Source organism: Salvelinus alpinus, chromosome 4, assembly GCF_045679555.1.
Source record: "Salvelinus alpinus chromosome 4, SLU_Salpinus.1, whole genome shotgun sequence".
Lineage (NCBI taxonomy): Eukaryota > Metazoa > Chordata > Actinopteri > Salmoniformes > Salmonidae > Salvelinus > Salvelinus alpinus.
Window position 1 is genome coordinate 26212957 of NC_092089.1, and position 26086 is coordinate 26239042.

The window sequence follows — 26086 nt, forward strand, 5'->3', positions numbered from 1 at the left end:
TGTGTGTGTGTGTGTGTGTGTGTGGCTGGCAATACTGCTTCTGACAGATATCACACACACACCAACAAATTAGCTAGCTAGACTGGACCATCTCTGGTAGTTCAGTAACTCAGTAAAGGCGTGTCAGGCCTCAAGCCATAATACAGAGGATGAATCTGATCTGACAACAGAGGAATCTGATCTGACAACAGAGAGGAATCTGATCTGACAACAGAGAGGAATCTGATCTGACAACAGAGGAGTCAGTGGAGTGGGGGAATGGCACCCTCCCAATTCAGACGATAGGGAGGGATGAATACAATGGTGGTGAATGAATACCGTGATTAATATTCTAGATAATTGTTCTATGTAATCTTGAGTAGTGCCCTGTACTGGGCAGTACTGCCTTTCTATGGACGCTGACCCTGTCACCTAGGGGAGTTAGGTTTGGGTCTTAAGCGTTCTGGGACAAATGATGTTGAGAAAATACCATCAAATATGGAATGGAGAATGGAAAATGGTGTTACAGATAGAAGAACCTGGTTCAATCTGGCTAGATCCAAAGTGCCTATGTAATTATGATCAGTACTTAAAAAATATATATATATATACACAATTTAAAAAAGGATTTCCCCCCTGCAATTTAAACCAACCAAAGCTCCGAAGTACAGCAATGGCTCATGGCATAATTCCATATTTTTCAATATGTTTCCATGGCAACAGGAGGCTGCATCTCACGTCAACCACGTGATGAGTAAGTGGCTGATCTTTCTTCTTCAGCAGGGTGTCAAAGGGGGTGAAACAAAGAAGGAACAGAGAGAGGGGGGGGTGAGAGAGGGGTGGGGGAGGAGAGAGCGAGCAGGTGGGGGGGAGAAAGGGTAGGGGGAGAGAGGGGGAGAGAGCGAGAGAGGGGTAGAGAGCGAGAGAGAGGGGAGGGGGGAGAGAGAGCGGGGGAGAGAGCGAGCAGGTGGGGGGGAGAAAGGGTAGGGGGAGAGAGCGAGAGAGGGGTAGAGAGCGAGAGAGAGGGGAGGGGGGAGAGAGAGAGAGCGGGGGAGAGAGCGAGCAGGTAGGGGGGAGAAAGGGTAGGGGGGAGAGAGAGGGGGAGAGAGCGAGAGAGGGGGGGGACAGCATCCCTCATTCTCTCCATCTCTCTGTGTGAAGGAGAAAAACGGCCTCTCAGGGCAGCAGCTCTATATTTATCCGACCGCTCATCACTTTGCTTCAGGCCACGGAAGACAGAAACCAGGCAGAATAGAGAGGCCCAGTTTTGTCCTCCTCTTCTCTCCCTCCCTCCTACCCCAGAGGACACTGGGAGCTTTTGTCCTTGCAAAAGAAGTCAAGAACGATCCAAGAGCGGGGCGGAGGGAGGACAGCAGGTGATCTGTGATATTTCACATGTACTAAACACCACAGCATGTAGGGAGCTGCTTCTGAAACCTGAATCACTACTGCAGCTTCGGCTTCAGCACTCGCTAGAAATGTCTTGTCAGTGGTGGGATGCTGTGCTAGAACTCCTGTATCAAAGCCAGGGTGTATCAGGTGTGAGGGTTCCCCTTTCTGCTTATTTAGGCTTCACACACACATGTACTATAACGGTATGAATTTCAGCTTTTGGTAGCTTCCCTTCACTCTCCAGGGAGTTGTACTTTTTCAGCTTGACGTTGACAAGGGATTTTTAGTTCTATCCGCCACTCACCTGGGAGATGTACTTCCTCCAGAGAGGCTCCTCCTCATTGATGTCGAACTCATTCCAGCCATGGTAGGCACGGCGACGGGTGACCTCACTGTGGGTCAGGCCGTACTGCAGGTCAGCCTGAGGGAAGGAGCATGGTTACCAACAACAACGGTGTCAGGTGACTAGCGTGTGATGGTGAGATGAGGGGCTCACCCTTCAGTGTGCTGGTGTTGTTTGACAGTTCAGTGATGCTGACTAGGCCTAACTCGTGTCACCTAGCTATCTTAAGATGAATGCACTAACTAAGTCTGGATAAGAGTGTCTGGCTAAACGACTCAAATGTCTATGCACTAATGGTAATGGAATAAAATGTTCGTAAACGCTACATTTTTCACTGTGCCATACGTACCTGCAGGACACACGTTACTTCGTTCACTGGTAATTCGCTGGCTTTTTTTGAAGTTAGTACTGGAACCATGGTCTCATCTTCACATTGGGGTTGTCTCTCGGAAAGCTGCAACAGACAGACAATAACATTAGGAGAAACAAGACATATCCATTATCCTTGTATATAGCCCCGGTATTGGGATTTTATTGTGTTACTATTTTCCTTTAGTTTATTTAGCACATTTTTCTTACTTTATAAAAAACTCTGTATTGTTAGTTAAGGGCTGGTAAGTAATCATTTCACAGTAAAGTCTACACCTGTTGTATTCGGCGCATGTGACAAACAATTTGATTTAACACAATCAAAAATGTAATCCCTTACATATTTAGTGCAGTCCAGGCAGCATGATGCTAAAACTACACCCACAGAGATTAGATGGTAGCCCTTGTCATCATGCCATAGCCTTTGCTATATCATAGCTTTAAGATTAAGCCTGCACTTCGCTCCACTATGCTAATGCTAGTTCTGCCATTATGTTCTACTGACCCCCAGGTTCCGCCAGGCAGCCAAACAATATCACCCATACGAGGTCACCGAGGTCAGGCATACCAGGACTAAGGCACAAACATGTTTCATGACAATCAACAGCTTTTTTGTGATCGCTTTTTCAAAATACAAAAAAAGCACGCTGGGAAAAAGAGTACTTCACAGCAATGTACCATGTGCCAACTGGTTGCAATGCAGAGCTAAGTTATCTAATCCATCAACTGAGGTCCAGCAAAAGGCAGTCTGCTGTGCTCCCTCTGCCAACATAGACAGTCAACACCTGTGGTTACTCGTCAGCCCTCCTCGTCAAACAAACCATCTCCCTCTGTTACCGTAGAGAGGATTGTAGGCAGGCGATGACACAGTAACCGTACGACAGGCAGGGGGATGAATGACCTGTCCTGTGCCTCTTCATCGCCACCCGCCTGCACCTCCTGAGGTATCCAACCAACATCTGTCTGTGTCTCACAACTCCCCCAGAACAACCAAAATCCCACTCCTTCTCCTCCCTCGCCTGGTGTCTTCCCTCTCTCCTCTCCGCCATTTAGATGAGACAAAGTATCTTACATAAGTAAGGAGGCTGGAGAGTGTTCTGTTAGCCTGAGAGGATTCCATCTAATTAAGAGTGACAAGAGCTTAAACCTGGATCAGACTCTCTCTGTCTCCCCTCATCTTCACTCCCTCTCCACTTCTCCCCCCCTCTCACTCCCCTCGGTGTAGAATAATGAATGAAAAGGTCACACTTTCTGTGGAATTGAAGAGCTCTAGAAGAAAAACTGTAGAGAAGGAGAGGGCCTAGAGGCATGGAGGAGTGAATGAGTAGAGAACCCTCGCTCCTCCTCTCCTCGTCCTTCCTCTCTCTTTACCATCTTCCAACCGCTCTTTACTGCTCTCTCTCTTTAGTCTTCTCCCTACTCAGGTTCTGACAAGAGGCAGTAATTCCCACTCTACAGGGTTACTCATTTCCTGGCCAGCCAGATAGGCTAGCTACCTGGAGCAGAGGCATGGCCAGCCAGATAGGCCTACAGGTCTTTCCAAACAAGTTGTGTTCTCATGTACAGATTTAGAATAATGAGGCAAGTCAAAAACCTACTGCTCGATCAATCAAAAAAGCCAACAAAACAAAGGTTTATCTATTTTACACAGAAAGACACTATAGTTCGCTAAATGAAGAGTTAGATTAAGTAGCCTTCTTTAAGGGCCTCCCGGGTGGCGCAGTGGTCTAGAGTCTCTGGGTTCGCGCCCAAGCTCTGTCGCAGCCGGCCGCGACCGGGAGGTCCGTGGGGCGACGCACAATTGGCCTAGCGTCGTCCGGGTTAGGGAGGGTTTGGCCGGTAGGGATATCCTTGTCTACAGGAGGATAGATCTCCAGGAACAGAGTTGGAGTGAAAGCCTATAGGAGGATAGATCTCCAGGAACAGAGTTGGAATGAAAGCCTATAGGAGGATAGATCTCCAGGAACAGAGTTGGAATGAAAGCCTATAGGAGGATAGATCTCCAGGAACAGAGTTGGAGTGAAAGCCTATAGGAGGATAGATCTCCAGGAACAGAGTTGGAGTGAAAGCCTATAGGAGGATAGATCTCCAGGAACAGAGTTGGAGTGAAAGCCTATAGGAGGATAGATCTCCAGGAACAGAGTTGGAGTGAAAGCCTATAGGAGGATAGATCTCCAGGAACAGAGTTGGAGTGAAAGCCTATAGGAGGATAGATCTCCAGGAACAGAGTTGGAGTGAAAGCCTATAGGAGGATAGATCTCCAGGAACAGAGTTGGAGTGAAAGCCTATAGGAGGATAGATCTCCAGGAACAGAGTTGGAGTGAAAGCCTATAGGAGGATAGATCTCCAGGAACAGAGTTGGAGTGAAAGCCTATAGGAGGATAGATCTCCAGGAACAGAGTTGGAGTGAAAGCCTATAGGAGGATAGATCTCCAGGAACAGAGTTGGAGTGAAAGCCTATAGGAGGATAGATCTCCAGGAACAGAGTTGGAGTGAAAGCCTATAGGAGGATAGATCTCCAGGAACAGAGTTGGAGTGAAAGCCTATAGGAGGATAGATCTCCAGGAACAGAGTTGGAGTGAAAGCCTATAGGAGGATAGATCTCCAGGAACAGAGTTGGAGTGAAAGCCTATAGGAGGATAGATCTCCAGGAACAGAGTTGGAGAGCTCTGGTCTAGATGTAATGCTGTGCTTCAGGCGTTGCTGGAGGCCTATCCTATGAGGACAATCTGAAGAAGTGTAAGGTGTGCTATGCTTCAACCATGACCTTTAACCTTAACCCCTGCAATAGAAAAAAAAGCTCCTTACGGGTGTGACAAGTTCTCCAGCAAACCTTTTTTCAAGTGGTGACTAGCGAGCCAATCCATTCTCTCGGCTACACTGACAGAATGGGATCCTCTAACATTCTGAGAGAGGCAGAGAGGCGGAAGGGTAGAGGGAGAGAGGCGGAGGGGTAGAGGGAGAGAGGCGGAAGGGTAGAGGGAGAGAGGCGGAAGGGTAGAGGGAGAGAGGCGGAAGGGTAGAGGGAGAGAGGCGGAGGGGTAGAGGGAGAGAGGCGGAAGGGTAGAGGAAGAGAGGCGGAAGGGTAGAGGGAGAGAGGCGGAAGAGTAGAGGGAGAGAGGCGGAAGAGTAGAGGGAGAGAGGCGGAGACGGGTGGGTGATTTGTCCATAACATGGATGTGTCCTCTGGTTGAGTATTCTTCTGACTTACTTCATTCTTCTTCTTTTATACATGCAACTCTTCACCTGTCTGTGTAATTTAGTGACCAGTTGAAATGACATGTTATTACAGTTAGGCTTATACCATGGCTTGACTGAATACTCCATTCTGATTGGTCGAGAGAGTGTTGTATTTTATGATATACGCAAGACAAAACCTGCTATACTGTAGAACGCCACACCAGGCAGCGGCTAGTTGATACCGTGAGAAAGGGGCTTTGAAAGAAAGATGAGGGTGGTGATAAGGCTAGGTTACTGCTGTACGCTGACTCACCTTCCCCTATGCTCACTACCAGCTTCTTAGTGTAAACACAGAGTCAAATCAAACAAACGGAGCTATACGTCAGCGTTTCTACTCTCGCTTCAGAACAACTGTGATCAGGAAGACAAAGGAGGAAGGATTTTCCATACTACAATTTGATCACAAGTTAATTCATCCACTCCATCCTGTGTCCCTGACTGTGTCAATCCATCACATTTCACTCCACATCTCCTTGTCAATCCATCTTGTTGGAGACCCCTGCGTTAAACTAACCCTATATGGACACAGTGACATAGACTAACCCTATGGACACAGTGCAAACAACAGTGCTGTTAATTTGACTAACCCATTGGCCAACCGCATTTAGGCTATGTTACCTCCAAGCCAACCGCATTTAGGCTATGTTACCTCCAAGCCAACCGCATTTAGGCTATGTTACCTCCAAGCCAACCGCATTTAGGCTATGTTACCTCCAAGCCAACCGCATTTAGGCTATGTTACCTCCAAGCCAACCGCATTTAGGCTATGTTACCTCCAAGCCAACAAAGAGAACTCAGTAACCTAGCCCACAGAGAACCAAACACACAGATGCAATCTGTCTTGCACACACACAATAGGTGTTGGATCCAAGTCCATTATAGGACCAAGCAGGCCAGGGTTCAAATGCATGGACTATTTAAATGGTTGTATTTAAAAATACATTTGTCTGTGTATTTCAGTATTTTCAAATACATGCCCAAACATTCCAAGTTTATTTACAAATACATTCTAATATTCAAATACTTGTATTTTCAAAGAGAAAATACCTAAATACTTACAAAATGTCTTTGAAATAAGGCCTTATTGAAATACCCTAAATGGTATTTAAACCCTGATCTGTTGACAGTAGTGCATTCATCATAAGGTAGCTAGGTGAGAGAACAACATACTACAGGTGTTGTTTCCTGGTCCAGGTCGGTTATTATCTTTGTAAATCAGGCTGCTACCTGTCAATATCAACAGGTTGAGTGGCTGAATCACAGTCCGGGGAATCTGTTTCTCCCCCTTTCTCAAGCAAACAAAGAGAAAATCAGTATCCTATCACACAGAGAACCAAACACACAACTGCAAATTGTCTCACACACACCCTCTCTCACAAAAAGACTGGCTAGACTTGACAGACTGCACATACTATTATAGGTGTAGTTACCGGGTCCTGGTTGGCCATTATCGTTGTAGATCAGGCTGCTACCTGTCAATAACAACAGGTTGACTGGCTGAATTAGTTTGTCTCTCTCTCTCAAGCTGATAAGAGGCAATAGGTACAATCGGAGTATTGTGCTTCCACAGGGTCTGATCTGAACATGGTCAACACACGCCTACTTTAACACACGCCTACTGAGTAGCCATAAGGAGGAGGAGCACCAGCATCAAAGAGGAGCAATCAGGTCAAATAACAAGACCCGTTGAGAGGTCAATGGAAAGGAGAGATCAGATCAAACAAGACCGTTGAGAGGTCAATGGAAAGGAGAGATCAGATCAAACAAGACCGTTGAGAGGTCAATGGAAAGGAGAGATCAGATCAAACAAGACCCGTTGAGAGGTCAATGGAAAGAGAGATCAGATCAAACAAGACCGTTGAGAGGTCAATGGAAAGGAGAGATCAGATCAAACAAGACATTGTGAAAGGTCAATGGAAAGGAGAGATCAGATCAAATAAGACATTGTGAGAGGTCAATGGAAAGGAGAGATCAGATCAAATAAGACATTGTGAAAGGTCAATGGAAACACAACACAAATGCAATAGAGTTCAAGAGACGGCCAGGAATTTTTGGAACGCTACAGGAATAGAGCTTGGCGATACGGACAAAAATCCATATCACAATAAATTGCCTGAATTGATGCGATAACGATAAATAGAATAATGGGTTTATAAAAAATTATATAGTAGTTTGATGGTTGTAGCTATCAATTGTCCCATTAACAATCGGTGTTGATAATTTTTGGTTTATCGTCCCATCTCTATACTGGAATGTTTTGTACTAAAATATACAATATTATTATTATCTGACATTGTCCAGACGTTCCAGGTAGAGGGAAGGAGTGTGCTGAGAATATTTCAAAAATAGCTAGCCAGGCTAAGATGCTATGCTTTCATAGTGACTCAGCGAAACATAGAAGCCATGCCAATGAACAAAGACGGCTCTTTGCACCAACAGAGGGCTGCTGGGGACTGTCACTGTTACTTGTGGGTAAGTCTGCGCTCAAGACAGAAGAGACAGAGATTGGAAAATTCCTACAAATCGCATGACTTCCACTTGTTTCCACCCAGAACAATGCTAGATGCTATTGTTAAAAAAAACACAATAGCATGGGAGTTATAACATTTACCGTCACATCAGTGTGAATAATGCTGTGTGCCAGCTGATGGGTGTGCCAGGTAAGCAGGCAAACAATGAAGATTGTAGCCTAACTCTTCAGCCTATGAAAGGCTTTGCAAAGAAAAAAACATTTCATCCAACATGTTCTACACAGCACAACACTCCTATACACAACACAGGGGCACAAAGAGAAACTGTTGAAAATGACTAGGATCATTAATGTTCTGACCTTGCAATACAGAGGCAGCGATTCAGGTGTCCTTATTAAGAAAGGCCTTATTATTTCCTTCTACAATGTGTTCAGAGGGGCCATTGTTGAACAAGACAACAGCTGTTGAGATACACAACCTGACAAGGGTTTCAGAAAAAGCCCACTCATTACCTACTGTAGGAAGTCACTGGCTTCAGCCCACTCATTACCTACTGTAGGAAGTCACTGGCTTCAGCCTACCCATTTCCTACTGTAGGAAGTCACTGGCTTCAGCCTACCCATTTCCTATTGTAGGAAGTCACTGGCTTCAGCCTACCCATTACCTACTGTAGGAAGTCACTGGCTTCAGCCCACTCATTACCTACTGTAGGAAGTCACTGGCTTCAGCCCACCCATTTCCTATTGTAGGAAGTCACTGGCTTCAGCCCACCCATTTCCTATTGTAGGAAGTCACTGGCTTCAGCCCACCCATTACCTACTGTAGGAAGTCACTGGCTTCAGCCCACCCATTACCTACTGTAGGAAGTCACTGGCTTCAGCCTACCCATTACCTACTGTAGGAAGTCACTGGCTTCAGCCTACCCATTACCTACTGTAGGAAGTCACTGGCTTCAGCCCACCCATTACCTACTGTAGGAAGTCACTGGCTTCAGCCTACCCATTACCTACTGTAGGAAGTCACTGGCTTCAGCCTACCCATTACCTACTGTAGGAAGTCACTGGCTTCAGCCTACCCATTACCTACTGTAGGAAGTCACTGGCTTCAGCCTACCCATTACCTACTGTAGGAAGTCACTGGCTTCAGCCTACCCATTACCTACTGTAGGAAGTCACTGGCTTCAGCCTACCCATTACCTACTGTAGGAAGTCACTGGCTTCAGCCTACCCATTACCTACTGTAAGAAGTCACTGGCTTCAGCCTACCCATTACCTACTGTAGGAAGTCACTGGCTTCAGCCTACCCATTACCTACTGTAAGAAGTCACTGGCTTCAGCCTACCCATTACCTACTGTAAGAAGTCACTGGCTTCAGCCTACCCATTACCTACTGTAGGAAGTCACTGGCTTCAGCCCACCCATTACCTACTGTAGGAAGTCACTGGCTTCAGCCTACCCATTACCTACTGTAGGAAGTCACTGGCTTCAGCCCACCCATTACCTGCTGTAGGAAGTCACTGGCTTCAGCCCACCCATTACCTACTGTAGGAAGTCGCTGGCTTCAGCCCACCCATTACCTACTGTAGGAAGTCGCTGGCTTCAGCCCACCCATTACCTACTGTAGGAAGTCGCTGGCTTCAGCCCACCCATTACCTACTGTAGGATGTCACTGGCTTCAGCCCACCCATTACCTACTGTAGGAAGTCGCTGGCTTCAGCCTACCCATTACCTACTGTAGGAAGACGCTGGCTTCAGCCCACCCATTACCTACTGTAGGAAGTCGCTGGCTTCAGCCCACCCATTACCTACTGTAGGAAGTCGCTGGCTTCAGCCCACCCATTACCTACTGTAGGATGTCACTGGCTTCAGCCCACTCATTACCTACTGTAGGAAGTCGCTGGCTTCAGCCTACCCATTACCTACTGTAGGAAGACGCTGGCTTCAGTTACTAAAAAAAGGTCCCTTGTCTCGTGCTAGCCTATAGAAAAGGGAGAAAGTGAAATGGCATAGATGACATAGGTATTAGGTACTAACATGCAATCTAACCCTGACATATACAGTTGAAGTCGGAAGTTTACATATACCTTAGCCAAATACATTTGGCGGTTTTGGAGCAGTGGCTTCTTGCTTGCTGAGCGGCCTTTCAGGTTATGTTGATATAGGACTCGTTTTACTGTGGATATAGATACTTTTGTACCCATTTCCTCCAGCATCTTCACAAGGTCCTTTGCTGTTGTTCTGGGATTGATTTGCACTTTTTGTTGTTCTGAGGTCTTGGCTGATTTCTTTGAAGGTAGGCGTTGAAATACATCCACAGGTACACCCCCAATTGACTCAAATTATGTCAATTAGCCTATCAGATGCTTCTAAAGCAATGACATAATTTTCTGGAATTTTCCAAGCTATTTAAAGGCACAGTCAACTTAGTGTATGTCAACTTCTGACCCACTGGAATTGTGATACAGTGAATTATAAGTGAAATAATCTGTCTGTAAACAATTGTTGGAAAAATGACTTGTGTCATGCACAAAAACTATAGTTTGTTAACAAGAAATTTGTGGAGTGGTTGAAAAACAAGTTTTAATGACTCCAACTAAAATGTAAACTTCCGACTTCAACTGTAGGTATTCGGTATAAACATGCAATCTAACCCTGTGTAGACCAGAATCAGGTGATGACAAATGTTGATCTGTGGTGCAAATGATCACCGTTTGCATGAAAATAGTGTGCTGCTGAATCTAGTTTGGTTAATAATAGAACGTGGGCTATCTTGGACACTGGGCAGGGTCTGTTGGTCCAGTGTATAGACTCAATGCCTGCTGAGGGCCAGATAAATGATTAGACCACAGGCTATTACCGTCCTTCTCTCACCCCGGGATTTACTGGTATGCGGGGGGAGCAAAAAACTAAAGAAAGCATTCTGGTAATAGAGGCGCAATTTGCCTAACAAAATTTGCACAAACTAATAGCGAAATCACATAGACGCTGTTAGCTAAATGCTAACGAGAGAAAACAAACAAACTACTTGCAAAGACAAGCAAATCCAGCTCATAATGTTATACAAGCATAGCTAGTAGCTACCGAATGTCATTTACAAGCAAGAGTGAATGAGAGAAATTGTGCAAATTAACAAAGTTGTGATGAAGGCTTTGATGAAGGAAAAGCAGCATGTTTACACGGGTGGCTCCCGAGTGGCGCAGCGGTACTGCATCTCAGTGCAAGAGGCAACACTACAGTCCCTGGTTCAAATCCCAGCTGAATCACATCCGGCCGTGATTGGGAGTCCCATAGGGAGGCGCACAATTGGCCCAGCGTCGTCCGGGTTTGGCCACCATTGGTAAATAAGAATTTGTTCTTAACTGACTTGCCTGGTTAAATTTAAAAAACAGAGCAGAGGTGGAGAAGAACAGAGGAGGAAAAAAACACTAGTCGGAAGCACAGGGAAAAATGGCAATGTACAGATAACTCACCCAGAACTCTTTGATTTCTGGCAGAAAGCCATTGTAAGATATCGGATGGCAAACATTTAATAGTGAATTGTAGTGTAAATTCATCTCATGTGCGCTGCAGAAGAGAGACTCTGATAGATATAGAACGCATTGGACCTGCTTCCTCCGTTGTGTTATTTCCAAACAAACACATGACTGGCTCAACTGTTCTGGGGAACTACGGTAAGCTTCATAATGTACAATAATGTGACAGGTGAAATGAAGAACGCAATCAGCTTTATCTCCTAATGTACTACACAAGTTCACTGCAGGTATTAACTTAAAAAGTAGCTACAAATATTAAATTGTTTTGAAAAACTTCACGTGGCAATTTTCAAATACCTCGGGAATAAAGTACAGTGCATTCGGAAATACACCGTAGGGATGGTGCCTGGTTTCCTCCAGACATGACGCTTGGCATTCAGGTCAAATAGTTCAATCTTAAGTTATCAGACCAGAGACTCTTGTTTCTCATGATCTAAGAGTCCTTTAGGTGCTGCCATGTGCCTTTTACTGAGGAGTGGCTTCCGTCTGGCCACTCTACCATAAAAGCCTGATTGGTGGAATGCTGCAGAGATGGTTGTCCTTCTGGAAGGTTCTCCAATCTCCACAGAAGAACTCTGGAGCTCTGTCAGAGGGACCACCAGGTTCTTGGTTACCTCCCTGGCCACTGTGTTCTTGGGGACCTTCAAAACTGCAGACATGTTTTGATACCCTTCCCCAGATCTGTGCCAAGACACAATCCTGTCTCAAAGCTCTACGGACAATTCCTTCGACCTCATGGCTTGGTTTTTGCTCTGACATGCACTGTCAACTGTGGGACCTTATATAGGCAGATTAATGCCTTTACAAATCATGTCCGATCAATTGAATGTATCACAGGTGGACTCCAATCAAGGTGTAGAAACATCTCAAGGATGATAAATGGAAACAGGTCGCACACGAGGTCAATTTCGAGTCTCATAGCAAAGGGTCTGAATAATTATGTAAATACGGGAAGGTTTAAAGGTTTAATACATTTGCAAAATGTTCTAAGAACCTGTTTTTACTTTTTCCTTACAGGTTATTGTGTGTCCATTAATGAGAATTTTAATTTTATACATTTTATAATAAAGCTGTAACATAACGTGGAAAAAGTCAAGGGGTCTGAATACTTTCCGAACGCACTGTATATGCAGTATCCCACAAAAGCCTAACATAGGTTCTAGGTGCTGCTGTCTGGAACAGGGGTCTGGAACAGAGGCTGGTTTATTAAAAGGCCACAGTGAGTGACAGCAGTCAGGCTGGGAAAGAGAAAGACAGGACTGGTAACAGAGACATGTCAGTCCACAAGGGAGTGGCAGAAAAAGAACAGAGAAAGAGAGAGAGGGGGAAGGTGTACTGTGATTAGACAGGTGGTAAGGGGTGGATTGAAGGATTGTGAGAGTGAGGATAAAGCTGTACAATTTAAGCTCTAAAGACATGGAGTTACAGGGAGAGAAGATGGACAGAGAGATGTGGTGAGCGCAAGAGAAGGGAAGAGGGACAGTGAGAGCGAGAGAATATGGTGGGCCTGGGGAGGTGAGAGAAAAATAGAATGAGGACAGAGCAAAGAGAGAGAAAAGACAGAGCAAAGAGAGAGAAAAAAGAGCGAGGACAGAGAACAGTGCAAAGAGAGCGAGGACAGAGAACAGAGCAAAGACAGAGAACAGAGCAAAGAGAGCGAGGACAGAGAACAGAGCAAAGAGAGCGAGGACAGAGAACAGAGCAAAGAGAGCGAGGACAGAGAACAGAGCAAAGAGAGCGAGGACAGACAGAGCAAAGAGAGCGAGGACAGACAGAGCAAAGAGAGCGAGGACAGACAGAGCAAAGAGAGCGAGGACAGACAGAGCAAAGAGAGCGAGGACAGACAGAGCAAAGAGAGCGAGGACAGAGAAAAGAGAGGGAGGGGGCTTGGGCAATGGATGTGCCAGTCCCGCCTCCCGTTTCACTTTGCCACCACACCCCTCTCCCTCCCTTTGACAGGCAAACATAAAGAGCAAACACTAACTCCACACCTATTCCCAACAACACGGATACAGCCCCCTCCCTGCCTGGCATCCTATCTGGACTGAATAACTTCACACACACACTTCACAGGGTCAAGGATGGTTGACTTTATTATAGGCGCCTAGCCGCCTACTATTTTGCTTTTGTAACCATCCAATGACGCTGTGTTAACTTATCACCACGGCAACTTGCAGAGAGCAGATTTCATAACACTGCATCGAAGAATAAACAGGTAGCCTAGCATACTCAACTGAACAACTTGAGTTACAGTGGGCATTGACAAAGGCTAGTTCATTTTAAGGATATCATTCTCATCCTAAACAAGTCAAATAAAAAGTCTGCCGCTGAACAAAGTGGTGTGCATCTGACCTGTGTGAACGGTGAACGCCACTGGAGGTTGGGTTGTTGCTAGCTTTTACTCACAAGTCAGGTTCTTGCCAGTTAGACACTGGTGGAATTTTCAGTTTGCAAAACAGCGCTGAAATACTCTGGCATTACTCACAATATTTTGCAGTGGAAATTAACTAAACCGTTTTTTATGATGTCTGTGAGATGAGGGCACTAGGTCAAATTTTTCAGGACAGGTGATTATCGTAGACACCCACTGTAGGCTATGGCTTTTTATGCCTGTTTCATAACCATTTAATTATATTGCGTAAACTCATCACCAAGGCAACATGCACTGAGCAGATTTCATAATACTGTCTCTCTTTGCATCAGAGAACAAACACCCTGACTAACCTGGTACATGACCCTCTCAGAAACACCAGGTAGCTTAGTCTACTCAACTGAATCAACTTCAGTAACAGTTGGCATGCATACTAGGGAAGGTCATTTCTGGGACATAATATTCTTATCCTCCTCCACAAAAGAAAACAAAGTTCCCCACACAAAGTAGTGCATATGTGTGTTCGCAGTGTTTCCCCTACATGCATTTAGCGGATGGTAAAACGTTTTCAGTTTAAACTTCAAAATGACTAAAACCAGATATAAATTATGTCGAAAATATAATTGAACAATATATTTTTAAATAAGATTGTCTTTGAGAACTAACACAAAAATGGTTAAACTAGACAGCCAGGGAGAACGTAAAATTCTAAAACATTTAATGGCATGGTATCCATGCCCCCCACTGATTTTGTTATAATGTTTAAGTCACTCAGATAGCATAGGAACATGACATAAGCCATGGCAAAATGTGTAGGAAATTAGATTTAAAACAGAAACATGTTGTCTCTGCAGCAAAGAGGAGGGCTGTGGTTAAAAATGTTGTGAGATAGGCTACTCAAAGTTCAAATAAAGTTCAAATAAAAGTTCAAAAAGGTCAATATGAACTCTTGTTCATCATAAATAGGCCTAGTTATTAACACAGGTCTAGTTTATACGACTGTTATTAATCAATGTAAATTGTGCACACACACCCACGTACATCTAGCTATTGCCAAACTGTTCATTGGAAGTGTTGCTAAATGTGCATGCCTAATTATAAACACAGTTTAGCTAAGTACACAGTCTAAATGCATCACAAAAGTATTTATATACATTGTAAAGGCAATTCTGAAGCGTACAGCACTTAGCCTAGTCTGCAGTTGGCTTACTGTGCACGCCACGCTAGTTGAACATTTTTCTGTTGTAGTAATGGGTGGTCCTCTGTGACCCCAGAGGCTCTCTCTCTGAGAAAGAATAGCATGTTTGTCAATAATGATAAACTTCAGGTTGCTCTCTCTCACACACTCTCTCTCTCTGATGTAGGCTGTCTGACTGAGAAGCAGGCTGACTGAATGACTTGATACACCCATGCTGCCCCATATGACTATGTATGTACAGTGGGGAGAACAAGTATTTGATAACCTGCAAAATCGACAGTGTTTCCTACTTACAAAGCATGTAGAGGTCTATAATTTTTATCATAGGTACACTTCAACTGGGAGAGACGGAATCTAAAACAAAAATCCAGAAAATCACATTGTATGATTTTTAAGTAATTAATTTGCATTTTATTGCATGACATAAGTATTTGATACATCAGAAAAGCAGAACTTAATATTTGGTACAGAAACCTTTGTTTGCAATTACAGAGATCATACGTTTCCTGTAGTTCTTGACCAGGTTTGCACACACTGCAGCAGGGATTTTGGCCCACTCCTCCATACAGACATTCTCCAGGTCCTTCAGGTTTCGGGGCTGTCGCTGGGCAATACGGACTTTCAGCTCCCTCCAAAGATTTTCTATTGGGTTCAGGTCTGGAGACTGGCTAGGCCACTCCAGGACCTTGAGATGCTTCTTACGGAGCCACTCCTTAGTTGCCCTGGCTGTGTGTTTCAGGTCGTTGTCATGCTGGAAGACCCAGCCACGACCAATCTTCAATGCTCTTACTGAGGGAAGGAGGTTGTTGGCCAAGATCTCGCGATACATGGCCCCATCCATCCTCCCCTCAATACGGTGCAGTCGTCCTGTCCCCTTTGCAGAAAAGCATCCCCAAAGAATGATGTTTCCACCTCCATGCTTCACGGTTGGGATGGTGTTCTTGGGGTTGTACTCATCCTTCTTCCTCCAAACACGGCGAGTGGAGTTTAGACCAAAAAGCTCTATTTTTGTCTCAGACCACATGACCTTCTCCCATTCCTCCTCTGGATCATCCAGATGGTCATTGGCAAACTTCAGATGGGCCTGGACATGCGCTGGCTTGAGCAGGGGGACCTTGCGTGCGCTGCAGGATTTTAATCCATGACGGCGTAGTGTGTTACTAATGGTTTTCTTTGAGACTGTGGTCCCAGCTCTCGTCAGGTCATTGACCAGGTCCTGCCGTGTAGTTCTGGGCTGATCCCTCACCTTCCTCATGATCATTGATGCCCCACGAGGTGAGATCTTGCATGGAGCCCCAGATAGAGGGTGATTGACAGTCATCTTGAACTTCTTCCATTTTCTAATAATTGTGCCAACAGTTGTTGCCTTCTCACCAAGCTGCTTGCCTATTGTCCTTTAGCCCGTCCCAGCCTTGTGCAGGTCTACAATTTTAGCCCTGATGTCCTTACACAGCTCTCTGGTCTTGGCCATTGTGGAGAGGTTGGAGTCTGTTTGATTGAGTGTGTGGACAGGTGTCTTTTATACAGGTAACGAGTTCAAACAGGTGCAGTTAATACAGGTAATGAGTGGAGAACAGGAGGGCTTCTTAAAGAAAAACTAACAGGTTTGTGAGAGCCAGAATTCTTACTGGTTGGTATGTCATGCAATAAAATGCTAATTAATTACTTAAAAATCATACAATGTGATTTTCTGGATTTTTGTTTTAGATTCCGTCTCCCACAGTTGAAGTGTACCTATGATAAAAATGACAGACCTCTACATGCTTTGTAAGTCGGAAAACCTGCAAAATCGGCAGTGTCTCAAATACTTGTTCTCCCCACTGCAGGTGTGCGTGTAGGCTAATTGTTCATGTTTGTTTACATGGCTGGTTGCATTGCCTTGGTGGATTCTTAATTAAATTCAGTCAATTTGCTAACATCCCCTGAATTAAATTCAGTCAACTTTATGAACCTGTCAAAAACAAAAACACAATGCTCGATAACAACGACACCGTGAACACTAAATGCAACAAGGCTTAGCCAAAGCTACACCCTCGTGGTTAGTGTGTGTTGTGCTATCTAGGTCATTGCTCTACCTACAATTGCATTGACACGTTTAATTGATCAGCAAAATTCAACATGTTGCTTAGTTGCTTGCAAATAGATTTTTTTAACGTTATAAGAAGAAAAAAACGATTCATGTATTTGAGGTAGTATCCAGAGAGTTAGTAACATCGCCGTTCCGTGCTAGTGGAAAACGACACCAATAAAGTGGGCAGTGGGCCTGCCAGGGCAATATAACGCTAACTTTACTTTATATAACCGTCATAGATAGCTGTGAGGATATGGTTGTTGGGCTATGGCATACTACAAGCTCTAGTACCTAGATAGCTGTTGTTGGTTTTGTTGTTCTTTGACATGAAGCTGCATATGTATCCCTGAACAAGCTCAAAGTTCGCTGTGACAACAACTAACGTTATCCTGTATGACAACAATATATACATGGCACGTAAACAGTATTTTTACCGACACAACACCACGCTCACCTCGTGATCATGGAGCTCTCGACAGTAACATTATACTGTACTGTAGCTAGCTAACGTTACATTGTCTCCCCTTGCGCCAGCTCCTCCCACTGTCCTTTTTTAACAAAACCATCGTCAACACATTTGTATTTAGATATAAAACACCCACTTTTGGGTATATACTATGTTGTAAATATATGAAGATATGAATATAACATTCAGAAATCCAGAAACTTACCAGCCGCTTATGTTTCTTCAGCATCTTCCGTAAAATCCACTGTCGCTTCTCTCTGACGGACGGTCACCGGTGAGATCAGCACGCTAGTCGCGTAGAAGGGGCGGGGATAAAGGGCTGTATTTTAATAATCTAAAACAGTTCCTCTCCTCGTCCCTTTTTCTCGTTCATTGACATTAGGCAACTTCCCAGACGAAAGCAACAAACAAAAAAACATGTAGGCATCTCACATATTGCTTTCACATCTAGCTTGTGTTTTGAAGTGAAATCTAGAACCGGAAGTGACGCTTGTTTATGTGTCTATGCATTCTGCGGAGGGATATTACATTTTTTTTTTATCTTATTGGATTTTACAGGAAATGTTACTTTCCTTGAACTGTCAGCTGAACCCACGGAACAAGCTAAATCTCGACGCTCAATTTATATATTTTTCAAATGGAGTCGTCTTAGCAAAAATGCATGGGGATGACATATTATAACCGATTAAGTTAGCTAGATGCTAACCAGATACGAAGCCAAACAGCATTACACTGCATCTCAACCATCTGGTAAACAATACCCTGCACTGTAATTTCATCAACGTCACGTGCATTTTGTGTTCCATTTGTATTGTAAGTATATCAAACTGTATGTACTATTCGGTTGTTATGCATTTTTTTTCTTTGTTTAGTAGACTGACATATTCATGCGCATGACAATGGTAAGTTATTGCACTGTCATCATCACAGTGTACCTTCCTTACATTAGATTTTTTATTTCACCTTTATTTAACCAGGTAGGCAAGTTGAAAACAAGTTCTCATTTACAATTGCGACCTGGCCAAGATAAAGCAAAGCAGTTCGACACATACAATAACACAGAGTTACACATGGAGTAAAACAAACATAGTCAATAATACAGTAGAAAAATAAGTCTATATACAATGTGAGCAAATGAGGTGAGATAAGGGAGGTAAAGGCAAAAAATGCCATGGTGGCGAAGTAAATACAATATAGCAAGTAAAACACTGGAATGGTAGATTTGCAGTGGAAGAATGTACAAAGTAGAAATAATGGGGTGCAAAGGAGCTAAATAAATACAGTAGGGGAAGAGGTAGTTGTTTGGGCTAAATTATAGATGGGCTATGTACAGGTGCAGTAATCTGTGAGCTGCTCTGACAGCTGGTGCTTAAAGCTAGTGAGGGAGATAAGTGTTTCCAGTTTCAGAGATTTTTGTAGTTCGTTCTAGTCATTGGCAGCAGAGAACTGGAAGGAGAGGTGGCCAAAGGAGGAATTGGTTTTGGGGGTGACCAGAGAGATATACCTGCTGGAGCGCATGCTACAGGTGGGTGCTGCTATGGTGACCAGTGAGCTGAGATAAGGGGGGACTTTACCTAGCAGGGTCTTGTAGATGACCTGGATCCAGTGGGTTTGGCGACGAGTATGAAGCCCAGGGCCAGCCAATGAGAGCGTACAGGTTGCAGTGGTGGTTAGTATATGGGGCTATGATGACAAAACTGATGACACTGTGATAGACTGCTTCCAATTTATTGACTAGGGTATTGGAGGCTATTTTGTAAATGACATCGCCGAAGTCGAGGATCGGTAGGATGGTCAGTTTTACGAGGGTATGTTTGGCAGCATGAGTGAAGGATGCTTTGTTGCGAAATAGGAAGCCAATTCTAGATTTAACTTTGGATTGGAGATGTTTGATGTGAGTCTGGAAGGAGCATTTACAGTCTAACCAGACACCTAGGTATTTGTAGTTGTCCACATATTCTGTCAGAACCGTCCAGAGTAGTGATGCAGTACGGGCGGGCAGGTGCAGGCAGCAATCGGTTGAAGAGCATGCATTTAGTTTACCTTGTATTCAAGAGCAGTTGGAGGCCAGGGAAGGAGAGTTGTATGGTATTGAAGCTCGTCTGGAGGGTTGTTAACACAGTGTCCAAAGAAGGGCCAGAAGTATACAGAATGGTGTTGTCTGCGTAGAGGTGGATCAGAGACTCACCAGCAGCAAGAGCGACATCATTGATGTATACAGAGAAGAGAGTCGGCCCACGAATTGAACCCTGTGGCACCCCCATAGAGACTGCCAGAGGCCAGGACAACAGGCCCTCCGATTTGACACACTGAACTCTATCAGAGAAGTAGTTGGTGAACCAGGCGAGGCAATCATTTGAGAAACCAAGGCTATCGAGTCTGCCGATGAGGATGTGGTGATTGACAGAGTCGAAAGCCTTGGCCAGGTCAATGAATACGGCTGCACAGTATTGTTTCTTATTGATGGCGGTTAAGATATCGTTTGGGACCTTGAGCGTGGCTGAGGTGCATGACCAGCTCACCCATGACCAGCTCTGAAACCAGATTGCATAGCGGAGAAGGTGCGGTGGGATTCGAAATGGTCGGTAATCTGTTTGTTGACTTGGCTTTCGAAGACCTTAGAAAGGCAGGGTAGGATAGATGATGCATATGATCCCATTCTCATGGCAGAGTATGTAGCACTTAACGAGTTTGAAAGCAGCTAACTAGATATCAATTTGTAGCCAGTACTGTAGCCACAATTATTATTTACATAGCTATGCTATTTACATTCATACATACCGTTGTTGTTGTTATACATACCCGCAATAACATCTGCTAAACATGTGTATGTGAGAAATAAAATTGGATTTGATAGCCCACGTTTGTGGTTGCTCTCTGTAATTGTGTAGCAAATCCTTTTCATAAAGCTTTATTTAGTACATGATTTGTCATGCAACGCTTTATTGTATGGGAAGGGTTTCCGGCTAGGTGTATTGTTTATTGTGAGCCGGGTAGTTTGGATACTGGATGCTGATTGGCTAAAACAGCATTCAGCCGTGTGTATGAGATCATATACCAAGGATATTACAAAACATTTATTTTTACTGTTCTAATTATGTTTGTAACTATTTTATAATAGCAATAAGGCACTTTGGGTGTTTGTGGAATATGACCAATATACCACAGCTAACGGCTGTATCCAGGCACTCTGCTTTGCGTCTTGCATAATAACAGCCCTTTGCAATGGTATATTGGCCATATACCACTTCCCCTCGGGCCTTATTGCTTAATTATGCAATAGGTGGGAAATTACTTTAGGTTGTATTGGCTGATCTGAGAGCCATTCACAAACTGTTACGATCATTGAATCTGTTTTAGTTTTTCTTATTTTTGGCAAGTGTTTGATTGTTCATGTCTATGTCAACCCAGGACCCTGGTCAGAGTGAAGCAGAACCATGGGGAATCAGCTAGCAGGGATCGCTCCTGCCCAGATCCTATCTGTCGACAGCTACTTCTCTGACATCCATGATCACGAGTACGACAAGAGCCTGGGCAGCACGCGCTTCTTTAAGGTGGCCCGCGCCAAGCACAGGGAAGGCCTGGTGGTGGTGAAGGTGTTTGCCATCCAGGACCCATCTCTACCTCTCACCAGCTACAAGCAGGAGCTGGAGGAGCTAAAGATCAGACTACACTCGTGCCAGAACTGCCTGCCCTTCCAGAAGGCCTCCCTCACTGAGAAAGCAGCCATCCTCTTCCGCCAGTACGTCCGGGACAACTTGTATGATCGCATCAGCACGCGACCCTTCCTCAACAATGTGGAGAAGCGCTGGCTAGCCTTCCAGATCCTCACCGCCGTAGACCAGGCGCACAAATCGGGCGTGCGCCACGGTGACATTAAGACAGAAAACGTGATGGTGACCAGCTGGAACTGGGTGCTGCTCACAGACTTTGCCAGCTTCAAGCCCACCTATCTGCCTGAGGACAACCCAGCTGACTTTAATTACTTCTTTGACACGTCTCGACGGAGGACATGTTACATCGCCCCCGAGAGGTTTGTGGATGGGAGTATGTTCACCACAGAGAGCGACCAGAATACCCCTCTGGTGGACCTCACCAGCAACAGCCAGAGGAGCAGGGGAGAGCTCAAACAGGCAATGGATATCTTCTCAGCAGGTAACTTTCATAGCTGAAACATATTTTCTGTTTGGGGCAATAGAGAGAGATAAGTGGATGCCATGGACTCGTCCAATTTACTAGTAGTTGTATGATCGACATTGAGAGTGTTTAAACATCTAATGTACATTCCCCTTCCCTGGCTGTTATTTCATGTGTTTTTTAGGTTGTGTGATCGCAGAACTCTTCACAGAGGGAGTACCACTGTTTGATCTCTCCCAACTTCTGGCGTATCGCAAAGGACACTTCCAGACAGAGCATGTTCTCATGAAAATAGAAGACCACTACATCAGAGAACTAGTAATAGTCTATATGTTTTATATTCACGTGAAGATGTTCTTGTGAAATCCTAAATTCATCCTGAGCACCAATTCTTAAGTGTACCGCTGTCTCCTGGTAACCATCAAAACCCTCTTTTTGCCTCCTAGGTGGCCCAGATGGTGCAGCGGGAGCCGGAGAAGCGTCTGACTGCGGAGGAGTACCTGAAGCAGCAGAGAGGTAACGCCTTCCCAGACATCTTCTACACCTTTCTGCAGCCCTACATGGCCCAGTTTGCCAAGGAGACCTTCCAGTCGGCAGACGAGCGTGTGTTGGTCATCCGCAAGGACCTGGATAACATCCTCCATAACCTCCGCGGGGGAGGGACAGGCGGGTCGACAGAGAAGCCTGAGAAGGAGGACCAGGAGTCGAGTGTGGTGTCGGCCAAGGAGGAGCAGGGTCTGGTTGTGTTGGTGTCTGTCATCACCTCCTGCCTCCAGACGCTGCGTTCCTGCGACTCCAAGCTGGCGGCTCTGGAGCTGGTGCTGCACCTGGCGGGCCGCCTCAGGGTGGAGACGCTGCTGGACCGCATCACGCCATACCTGCTGCACTTCTGCAGCGACCTGGCGCCACGGGTTAGGGCCCAAGCCGTGCGCACCCTAGCCAAGGTGCTGGCGCTGGTGAAGGAGGTTCCCCGTAACGATGTCAACATCTACCCAGAGTACATCCTACCGGGCATCGCCCACCTGGCGCAGGACGACGCCACCATTGTCAGGCTGGCATACGCAGGTCAGTTGGGTTGACAATGACCACGGGTCGCTCTAAATATGATTACACACTTAATTGTCCAAAGGTTGTCAGTATTTATTGTTGTTTGTAATGCCTATCCATTCGCCTCTCCTTTTCTCAGAGAACATAGCCCACCTGGCTGAGACAGCTTTGCGTTTTTTAGAGCTCGTTCAGGAGAATAACCTCAATATGGAGCACGGCTTGAATGGGGAGGACACAGAGGAGACCCTCCACCCCAATGAGAACTACGACTCTGGTAATTTTAAGGCCTCCTCTCTCTCAAATATCAGATCGGAGGTAGAGGTTTATCACCGAAACATGGATACTGAATGCCGCACCTGACGCTCCCTTGGGGAAATTATATTCTGTTCTGACTTCCTGTTCCTCCTGACAGAGCTGCAGGCGCTTCATGAGATGGTGCAGCAGAAGGTGGTTACGTTACTGAGCGACTCGGAGAACATCGTCAAGCAGTCTCTGATGGAGAACGGCATCACGCGGCTCTGTGTGTTCTTCGGCCGGCAGAAGGCCAACGACGTGCTCCTGTCCCACATGATCACTTTCCTGAACGACAAGAATGACTGGCACCTTCGGGGAGCCTTCTTCGACAGCATCGTGGGTAAGGTGGAGGACTGTGCCACAGACACGGTGCCCACACTTAGTCACTCAAATATGCTAATGTGAAAAGCTGGATGTGTACATGCAGGAAGTCTCCGAGATACAGAGATCCTAGAATATATTTTCTCTTCAATGACCCGTCTTTCACTTTCCACTCTCTCCACTCTCCCCCTCCTCCCCCCTTCCTCTTGGTTTCTGTCTTTTCATTTTCTCTTTTACTCTCCCTCTTTCATCTCTCTCTCTCTTCCTCTCTTTCCATCTCTCTTCCTCTCTTTCCATCTCTCTCACTCTCTTTCCATCTCTCTCTCACTCTCTTTCCATCTCTCTCTCTCCCTCTTTCCGTCTCTCTCTCTCTCTCTCCCTCTTTCCGTCTCTCTCTCTCTCTCTCTCTCTCTCTCTCTCTCTCTTTCCATCTCTCTCTCTCTCTCCCTCTTTCCATCTCTCTCTCTCTCTCCATATCTCTCTTTCTCTCTCTCTCCCTCTTTCCATCTCTCTCTCTTTCCATCTCTCTCTTTCTCTCTCTCTCCCTCTTTCCATCTCTCTCTCTCTTTCCATCTCCTCTCTCTCTTTCTTTCTCTCTCTCTCTCTTTCCATTTCATCCAGGTGTGGCGGCGTACGTGGGCTGGCAGAGCTCATCCATCCTGAAGCCCCTCCTGCAGCAGGGTCTGAGTGACGCGGAGGAGTTTGTCATCTACAAGGCCCTCAACTCTCTCACCTGCATGTGCCAGCTGGGCCTGCTGCAGAAACCACACATCTACGAGTTTGTCAGTGACATCGGTGAGATGGGGTGGAGAGGAGCTTAGAGATGGCAGGGGAAGGATAGTGTTGTTACTATACTATGTAAAAAAAGGCACTTTTTGTGATGAACTTTTCCCCCTTATTTTGAAAGCCCCATTCCTGTGCCACCCCAACCTGTGGATCCGCTACGGGGCGGTGGGCTTCATCACCGTGGTGGCCCAGCATCTCAACATAGCAGACGTCTACTGCAAACTGATGCCTCACCTCAACCCCTTCATCACCCAGCCCATCATACAGGTAAGACTTCCACACACGCTCACTTACCATCTTCACGTGTAACACATTGAAAGAATCTCCCAGACTCTTATTCAATTATGTTATGTGGTGCTATTCTATGGTGTGCTGTACTTTACTATGCTATGTTATGCTGTACTGTGCTATGCTATGTTATGCTGTACTGTGCTATGCTATGTTATGGTGTGCTGTACTTCGCTATGTTATGAGGTGCTATGTTATGGTGTGCTGTACTGTGCTATGTTATGGTGTGCTGTGCTTTGCTTTGCTATGGTGTGCTGTGCTATGCTAGGTTATGGTCTGCTGCGCTATGTTATGGTGTGCTATGCTATGTTATGGTGTATTGTGCTATGTTATGGTGTACTGTGCTATGTTATGGTGTACTGTGCTATGCTATGTTATGGTGTACTGTGCTATGTTATGGTGTACTGTCCTATGTTATGATGTGCTGTACTGTAATATGATATGTTATGGTGTGCTGTACTGTGCTATGTTATTGTGTGCTGTGCTATGTTATGTTATGGTGTGCTGTACTGTGCTATGTTATTGTGTGCTGAGCTATGTTATGGTGTGATGTACTGTGCTATGTTATGGTGTACTGTGCTATGTTATGGTGTACTGTACTATGTTATTGTGTACTGTGCTGTGTTATGGTGTGCTGTACTATGCTATGTTATTGTGTGCTATGTTATGGTGTACTGTGCTATGTTATGGTGTACTGTGCTATGTTATGTTATGGTGTGATATGCTATGGTATGCTGTACTGTGCTATGTTATGGTGTACTGTGCTATGTTATGTTATGGTGTGATATGCTATGGTATGCTGTACTGTGCTATGTTATGGTGTACTGTGCTATGTTATGTTATGGTGTGATATGCTATGATATGCTGTACTGTGCTATGTTATGGTGTACTGTGCTATGTTATGTTATGGTGTGATATGCTATGGTATGCTGTACTGTGCTATGTTATGGTGTGATATGCTATGTTATGGTGTGATATGCTATGTTATGGTGTACTGTGCTATGTTATGGTGTACTGTGCTATGTTATGTTATGGTGCGATATGATATGCTGTACTGTGCTATGTTATGGTGTGCTATGTTATGTTATGGTGTGATATGCTATGGTATGCTGTACTGTGCTATGTTATGGTGTGATATGCTATGTTATGTTATGGTGTGATATGCTATGATATGCTGTACTGTGCTATGTTATGGTGTACTGTGCTATGTTATGTTATGGTGTGATATGCTATGGTATGCTGTACTGTGCTATGTTATGGTGTGATATGCTATGTTATGTTATGGTGTGATATGCTATGTTATGGTGTACTGTGCTATGTTATGTTATGGTGTGATATGCTATGGTATGCTGTACTGTGCTGTGTTATGGTGTACTGTGCTATGTTATGTTATGGTGTGATATGCTATGATATGCTGTACTGTGCTATGGTATGCTGTACTGTGCTATGTTATGTTATGGTGTGATATGCTATGGTATGCTGTACTGTGCTATGTTATGCTGTACTGTGCTATGTTATGTTATGGTGTGATATGGTATGGTATGCTGTACTGTGCTATGTTATGCTGTACTGTGCTATGTTATGTTATGGTGTGATATGGTATGCTGTACTGTGCTATGTTATGGTGTACTGTGCTATGTTATGTTATGGTGTGATATGCTATGGTATGCTGTACTGTGCTATGTTATGTTATGGTGTGATATGCTATGGTATGCTGTACTGTGCTATGTTATGTTATGGTGTGATATGGTATGCTGTACTGTGCTATATTATGTTATGGT

The 26086-nt window shown here is 45.0% G+C and overlaps 2 protein-coding genes across 6 annotated transcripts in view; one reads left to right on the forward strand and one right to left on the reverse strand.

Annotated features, from left to right (window-relative positions):
- Positions 1-17801, reverse strand: part of atp2c1 (ATPase secretory pathway Ca2+ transporting 1) — a 42947-nt gene extending 25146 nt beyond the window's left edge. Inside the window, exons 1-3 of one of the 4 annotated variants that reach the window (XM_071394927.1) lie at positions 17638-17801; positions 2064-2168; positions 1676-1792 (exon numbers count right to left, since the gene is read on the reverse strand). In XM_071394927.1, coding sequence (XP_071251028.1) covers positions 1676-1792; positions 2064-2168; positions 17638-17661 — 246 coding nt within the window. In that variant the 5' untranslated portion in view covers positions 17662-17801. Of the gene's footprint in view, positions 1-1675; positions 1793-2063; positions 2169-6735; positions 6833-17420; positions 17441-17637 lie in introns of those variants that run through there. The other 3 variants (XM_071394929.1, XM_071394928.1, XM_071394926.1) reach the window with 3 other exon arrangements.
- A 16-nt stretch (positions 17802-17817) lies between these two features.
- The window catches only part of LOC139572274 (phosphoinositide 3-kinase regulatory subunit 4-like), a 55346-nt gene continuing 47077 nt past the window's right edge, over positions 17818-26086 (forward strand). For both annotated transcript variants that reach the window (XM_071394924.1, XM_071394925.1), the window contains exons 1-8: positions 17818-18245; positions 20844-21587; positions 21754-21887; positions 22016-22634; positions 22756-22890; positions 23029-23250; positions 23853-24026; positions 24139-24284. In XM_071394924.1, the coding sequence (XP_071251025.1) occupies positions 20870-21587; positions 21754-21887; positions 22016-22634; positions 22756-22890; positions 23029-23250; positions 23853-24026; positions 24139-24284 (2148 nt within the window). In that variant the 5' untranslated portion in view covers positions 17818-18245; positions 20844-20869. The remainder of the gene's footprint in view (positions 18246-20843; positions 21588-21753; positions 21888-22015; positions 22635-22755; positions 22891-23028; positions 23251-23852; positions 24027-24138; positions 24285-26086) is intronic.